This window comes from Penaeus vannamei, chromosome 26 (assembly GCF_042767895.1).
Source record: "Penaeus vannamei isolate JL-2024 chromosome 26, ASM4276789v1, whole genome shotgun sequence".
Classification (NCBI taxonomy): Eukaryota; Metazoa; Arthropoda; class Malacostraca; order Decapoda; family Penaeidae; genus Penaeus; species Penaeus vannamei.
In genome coordinates, this window is record NC_091574.1 from 35,140,691 (window position 1) to 35,148,190 (window position 7,500).

The 7,500-nt window shown below is 35.8% G+C and overlaps 1 protein-coding gene across 1 annotated transcript; it reads right to left on the reverse strand.

Moving 5' to 3' along the window:
* Positions 1–2,248: 2,248 nt before the first annotated feature.
* Positions 2,249–3,167, reverse strand: LOC138859102 (holotricin-3-like). Its single transcript, XM_070140397.1, has 2 exons — positions 3,096–3,167; positions 2,249–2,758 (listed from the first exon to the last, which is right to left on the reverse strand). The coding sequence occupies exons 1-2, from the start codon at positions 3,114–3,116 to the stop codon at positions 2,309–2,311; spliced, it is 471 nt and encodes a 156-aa protein (XP_069996498.1). The 5' UTR covers positions 3,117–3,167; the 3' UTR covers positions 2,249–2,308.
* Positions 3,168–7,500: the final 4,333 nt, after the last annotated feature.

A 7,500-nucleotide genomic window follows, 5' to 3' on the forward strand; every position in this document is an offset into this window, starting at 1 on the left:
TTGTACACATGAATATATAAGTGTATGTATGTATGTAAGTATATATATGCATTCTTATTAATGTACAAGTCAAATTACACCTTCTTCATGAAAAAAAACAAACTGTTATCAAACTCAAATTGAAAGAAAGCGGAATGAGAGCTTTTGAGAGCTTTTTCCATCGAGATCTCCCGTTAAGACAGAGAAGATGCCATCCGAACTGTTCACACATCGAACCCGATTCGCCAGAGAAACCAAAACCTCTCATGGTCATCTGCCGGAACTGCTGAGGGCTGTCGGTGAGTGCGAGTCTGCAGTTCTCGACTATACATATATGTGGAGGAAATAAGTGTTTTATTAATCAAAAGACTTTAAATTGATGGAGGGAACGATGATGGTATTGAATGATTATGATAATCCTTTCCCAAATCCTATTTAACCTCTGTGGTGAATGAGGCCATTCTTACTTTTATAATCAATAACAACTCTTGTATGTTATCGCCAATTGCATGTATAGGTTCATCAACTGTTTGCCCTACCATATATATATATATATATATATATATATATATATATATATATATATATATATACATATATATATATATATATATATATATATATATATATATATATATATATATAATACCTGTCGTATTATCACAATATATCATTGCATACACCATATCGGCGACCCCTTTGATGCAAGGTTCAGCTGCTAAGGCATGTACTATCTCCTCACACCTTTTTATCTCCCAGGTCCCCTTTACCAGGTGTAGATGCCCTAAGTAGGATAGTGTTGTGTGTGTGTGTGTATCTGTATATATGTACATATATGTATATGTACATATGTATATATATATATATATATATATATATATATATATATATATATATATATATATATATATATATGTATGATATATGTAAATGAATAAATAAATAAATAAATGAATATGTATATATATATATATATATATATATATATATATATATATATATATATATATATATATATATACATATATACATATATACATATATATACATACATATATATATATATATATATATATATATATATATATATATATATATATATATATCAGTGATGATTATGATGCCAAGTAGGTGCTGGTATTTTATGAATAGAATCTTTCTTTTACGAGGAAGAGCATCAGCTGACGGACTAATACCTTTTTATGACTCATGTCCTACTTCAGTAACACTGTCTAAATCGACTGTTATGGCAACATTCCATCGGCAGACTGCATTTCCTTGACATATATATATATATATATATATATATATATATATATATATATATATGTATATATATATATATATATATATATATAGATATAGATATAGATATATACGTGTATGTATCTATCTATTTATATCTGTATATATACATATATATGATATATATACACATATATTACACACACACACACATATATATATGTGCGTGTGTGAGAGTGTGCGTGTGCGTTTGTGTGTGTCCGTATGTGTGCGTGTGTGTGTGTGTCCGCGTGTGTGTGTGTGTGTGTCCGCGTGTGTGTGTGTGTCCGTCCGTGAGTGCGTGTGTGTGTGTTTGTGTGTGTGTGTATCTATATATATATGTATATATTTTATATCCATGTTTATATATATATATATATATATATATATATATATATATATATATATATATATACATACACACAATACAGATACAGATACTAGCATTAGCCTTACATAATGATTCCCTTTCCTTGTAACTAAAATAACGAACAAATTCATAATTGAATAATTTCTAATTTATAGAAGACTTACTTCTCTCTTCTAGTGCGTTATTCATATCATCTTGAGTAAAACGCACACAATTATCTCAGTTCGCCTTCTCTTCCTTTTTTTTCAAATCCATATATCATGTTGAACTGAAGGAAAAAGGCAATCCGTAAAAAATAAATAAATAAATAAATAAATAAATAAATAAATAAATAAATAAGAAAAAAAAAAACAAACTTGCCTTTGAGGAGGTTTGGTTGCTTCTAAATAATGGGTTGAGAGAAACCAGCTTTAAAGAGTGGGGGGACAGCTTCAATGAGACCATTTCTCGAGGCGTTCCTCCAGAAATGGTCTCATTTATTACGATTTCGCTCTACAAGTTCTGCAGGTTATAACGAGTTCTTAAAACCCACACCGCCAACTCCCAGGTTCGCCATGGTCTTCGACTATGATAGGATCTTTTTTTTCGTTCTTATGGATAGTACATGTTCCAATTCAAGCGAGGACATTAAACATGAACATTTTAAAACATTCTTTATTATCAATCTCAACCAAATTAGTGTGGTGCAGCATATTCGCTTCCTGGGGGGCTGACGGGAGAGACTTCAGGGACTACAGCCGGAGCGGTGTATTCCTCGCCGATGGCAACACCAGCAGCGCCTCCAGCAACACCACCATCGAATCCTCCACCAACACCGGCATCGAAGCCTCCAACAGCACCAGCACTTGGTGCGCTGTATTCTCCTCCTATTACACCTCCAGCACCACCACCAGAGACACCACCACCTACACCGCCAATGGCACTTTCAGGAAGCACACCGCTGCCGACGAAGACGAAAGGAAGCACACTTCCGCCGCCAACGCCGCTGCCGCCATGGCCTCCTGCACCACCGTGGCCTCCTGCGCCGCCGAGATCGACTCCCAGTCCGCCGTCGCCTCCGGCACCGTATCCTTGCGGGGCGGCGGACACCACGCAGACCAGGACCAGCACGGAGACGCCGCGGTTCTATTGTGATTGAAATTTGAAATATCATTATTGTTATCTATTTTCCTTAGAACTAAAAACTATGAGGGGGGAGGGGGTGGATATGTGTTGCATAGAGACATAGAACAACAGAAATAAGTATATATATATATATATATATATATATATATATATATAGAGAGAGAGAGAGAGAGAGAGAGAGAGAGAGAGAGAGAGAGAGAGAGAGAGAGAGAGAGAGAGAGAAAGGAAAAGCGGAAGACATTCAGATAAATGTATAAAGAGGAAGAAAGGAATTATCATCTTATACTTTCCCATTAAATGAGCAGCCTTTATCTTTCAAAAATTAATTATTTCTTACCAAAATATTTAGGGGATTCATGATTCCAGTTGATGGATGACTAAGCGTCTATTCAGCGCGGTGTGCCACTGTGCCACTGCCTGCTTTCCCATCAGTATTTATACTAGAGTGCCAACTCACGGAAGGACTGCAAGGATGCCAGATTTATGTTCTTGCTTTGAAGGATGTCAATATGGAATGAAGTTTCCATCGAAATTCCAAGGACAGGATCACACATTCTCTGTATGTATAATTATACTTGTACACATATACACACGCATACACATAGCTTTGTACGCACACATATGCATGTATGTGTTCAGTTGGAAACCGGGTTTAAGTACATCATGAGGCAAATGAAGTCATTTGAAAACTCTAAAATAATAGAATTTGCCAATATTACCATAAGAAATACATTTCCACGGTTCGTTTACGAAAATAATTGTAGTGTGAATCAAGAATCATTTCCTTCATGTGCTAAGCTTCATTTTTTAATATTTTTTCAAAAAAGAAATTAAGACAGGACTCGGATAGGTTTATTGCGCCCAATGGTCAGTGAAAATAATAATGATAATAATTATAACAATAATGATAAAATGAACTAGGGCTGGGAGTCGCGTTGCGATTAAAAAGCATTAAAAATATTTTGTATATATGTGTGTATGTGTGCATAAACGCAACTTCAAATTCAAAAAATGATTACGATAATCAGAATAATGACAGCAACATAGATGCAAAAATGCAAAGCAGGCACCTGTATAAATGAGATTATTGCTGATGACTAATTTCTTCAATAATTCAATTCCCATGTAGAGATGTGTATGTCAACTGCAATCTGTGTATCTGCTATTGATTTCGTAGTATAACTAGACCATACACACATAAGCAACGCAAATTTATGTTCAACAGAAATGGACGTCGATTTTTTAGAGAAATTACAATAAAGGTATTTACTTAGTTAGGGGTCTTGAGAAAGACAGGGATTAAAAGTAAACACAATAGCAGAGAAGGACAAGAAATTAACACCATATCATACATGTTGTAAGGTTGAAATAGACGACTGAATAAGAAAAAAAATGATCACTGATTGCAGAAGATGAGATCGAGAAATCATTTGGACAAAGAAAGAAGCTCAATGGAAATGGAGTGAAGTGAGTGGAGTAACTTTGGACTCTAAAACTAAGAATCAATGTTTTCAAACCTGTTCTTAGACCTGTTTGTTTGTATGGAGCACAAACCCGACCCTTGGAGAGAAAGGCAGAGAACATATTAAGGCGGTGTCATACTTGGATTTTTTTTTTCTGCATTGTATTTTCGTTTGTACCATGGAAACGTTTTTTTTTTTTACTCTTTGTACCACCGAAACGTCTTTATTACTCTTGTACCATGGAAACGTCTTTTTTACTCTTGTACCATGGAAACGTCTTTTTTACTCTTGTACCATGGAAACGTCTCTTTTACTCTTGTACCATGGAAACGTTTTTTTTTTTTACTCTTGTAAAATGGAAACGTCTTTTTTACTCTTGTAAAATGGAAACGTCTTTTTTACTCTTGTACCATGGATACGTCTTTTTTACTCTTGTACCATGGAAACGTCTCTTTTACTCTTGTACCATGGAAACGTTTTTTTTTTTTTTACTCTTGTACCATGGAAACGTCTTTTTTACTCTTGTACCATGGAAACGTCTTTTTTACTCTTGTACCATGGAAACGTCTTTTTTACTCTTGTACCATGGAAACGTCTTTTTTACTCTTGTACCATGGAAACGTCTCTTTTACTCTTGTACCATGGAAACGTTTTTTTTTTTTACTCTTGTAAAATGGAAACGTCTTTTTTACTCTTGTAAAATGGAAACGTCTTTTTTACTCTTGTACCATGGATACGTCTTTTTTATTCTTGTACCATGGAAACGTCTTTTTTTTTTTACTCTTGTACCATGGAAACGTCTCTTTTACTCTTGTACCATGGAAACGTTTTTTTTTTTTTACTCTTGTAAAATGGAAACGTCTTTTTTACTCTTGTAAAATGGAAACGTCTTTTTTACTCTTGTACCATGGAAACGTCTTTTTTACTCTTGTACCATGGAAACGTCTTTTTTTTTTACTCTTGTACCATGGAAACGTTTTTTTACTCTTGTACCATGGAAACGTTTTTTTACTCTTGTACCATGGAAACGTTTTTTTTACTCTTGTACCATGGAAACGTTTTTTACTCTTGTACCATGGAAACGTCTTTTTTACTCTTTGTATCACGGAAACGTCTTTTTTACTCACGCAGTATCATTAGCGAGAACTACTGGACCATCGTAATGTCGGTAAAAGCCCCTGCTCTTAGTCGGGGGGGGGGGGGGAGGCCATAGATATATTATCAAACAGGAGACAGGAGTTGATCTGACCTTTTTAGATAAATAATACAAAAATGTTGCCGATTATTTCATATTACAGACACTTCAGAGAGCCTTTTCATATCGTTTCATAACATGAATAGATTTATTTTGTATTCCTATAATGATTATTGATTATAACTTACGATTTGAATAAAAGGAGCAAGCGAAAATTATTATTATCGTATAACAGAGAATTATCGTGCCAGAATGCAAGCAGTAGTAATAATAATAATAACAATAAAAAAACAACAAAAACGGAAACGTCAAGAACCACGATAACATTTCTGGCGTGACACTCCTATTATATAGAACAGAGATGAGGATAGCAAAGTGATTTGCCGGCATTTCACTTCTGGAAAGAAGGACAATTGAAGATTTAAGAATGGGCAAAATATGAAAAACTGAAAAAAGGTAAGAGGAGCAACTACAGAAGGCGATGAAGGTGCCATTGAGTGGAAGGAGGGAAGAAGAAGAAGACAAAGGAAGAGGCGGCGGGACGGTGCACGGTTTCTACGCCGTGTGGACACTATGACCTGGAAGGAAGATCGCAGACTCGTATGACGGGCGTGACTAAATTGCGGTGACTGTGTTGCGCGAGGTATTCTCACCTAACTTGGTCGTCCACTGATTATACCTATCCTAATTACTCTACTTTTCACAGTGTGAACAGTTGACCTCATGTTCCAGCGTTCCTTTCAGCTGTGTGTCTCATGTTTTGCTATATTAGGGAACATTCGAGGAGTGAGATATCCTTCAGCAGAGAGAACTCAACGGAGCTTCTAGTTCCACCCTACTCGGAGCTCGATGTTTCTTCGTACAAAAGATTGAGTGACGGCTACCCTCGTTTACCTTCTCAAGTCAGCGTCTCCGAGGCACGTCGCATTATACCGTCATACCGGTGGCTGTTAAATAAGGTCGGCCAGCATCTCTCTACGAAGGATAGGGACTATCACGACTAAGTTATAAGGTGATGCGAAGGCAGAACCTGTGGTGCCAGGGTTCACACCGCTAATGGGAAATTGTAAAGTGGCAAAACCCATCAACTGACATCCTGTTGTCCCTGTATCGACTGTAGACGCCATCAAAAGGCGAATGCGGCAATAGGATAATAAGATATAATAATATGTTGCACGAGGTGTTGCAGTTTATTGCCCCTGGCTTGTAAATAAGATGATTAAATCACTGATTGCAAGATTAGATACTTATATCCTTATTGGTTTGCAAGATTTGGAGCAAATCGGCAAAGTAACATTAATCCCCACTGACCAATATATTATACATCACAAAAAAAAAAACTTTACTAATGCCTAAAGAAACAAATATGATATATAGTTTATAAGTTTGATACCATCGTTATCATATATTTTATAATAAATGATTTTAGTTATAACATCAACACTTCTTCCTAGATCTAGTCTGTCGACAATGAACCTTAACGTACTGACACAAATGACAACTCCACAACGTGCCGTGTCCTCATGACATCCACTTGCCAAACGGAAGTTGTGTCGCATGCGATGTAGCAACATTACTTCCCCTACATATTCCCTCGCGACATGCTGGCATCGGCGGGAAATAGGCACGGAATGCTAATATTCAAGCCATCAACAGTTCTGGTAACAGATGAATGAAGTTTTAAGAACACAGAAGATGAAAGATATATCATTGGTATATAGAGAAACGGAAGAACCGAGAATATATTAACCGAAATATGGAACTGTTTTTAAGCTATCTCTTTTACTAGAATTCTCCCTCTCCAGGAATGATACAATCGATGGAGACAGAAATGTGGCAAGAAGACGATGGCAGAGAAACTGTTGAAAGGAAGTTCATTTTATTTTATACTGCTTCACATATATATGTATCGATAGATACAGATATACATGTCTACACATAAACATGTATACACACACACAAGCACATGTACTTATATATGTACGAGTATATGTGTATGCGTGTGTACGTTTATATATATGTAAATACATATGTGTGAGTGTATGTTAACGAAAGGTAATTTCTCACTCAATAAGAAAGGACAT

What these genes read in the sequence shown, in the direction of transcription:
- LOC138859102 (XM_070140397.1), bottom strand. Translation starts at nt 3,116, where the DNA reads ATGAATCCCCTAAATATTTTG. An exon ending in TGAATCCCCTAAATATTTTG is followed by an intron (nt 2,759 to 3,095) that starts GTAAGAAATAAT and finishes CAATCACAATAG; the next exon opens with AACCGCGGCGTCTCCGTGCT.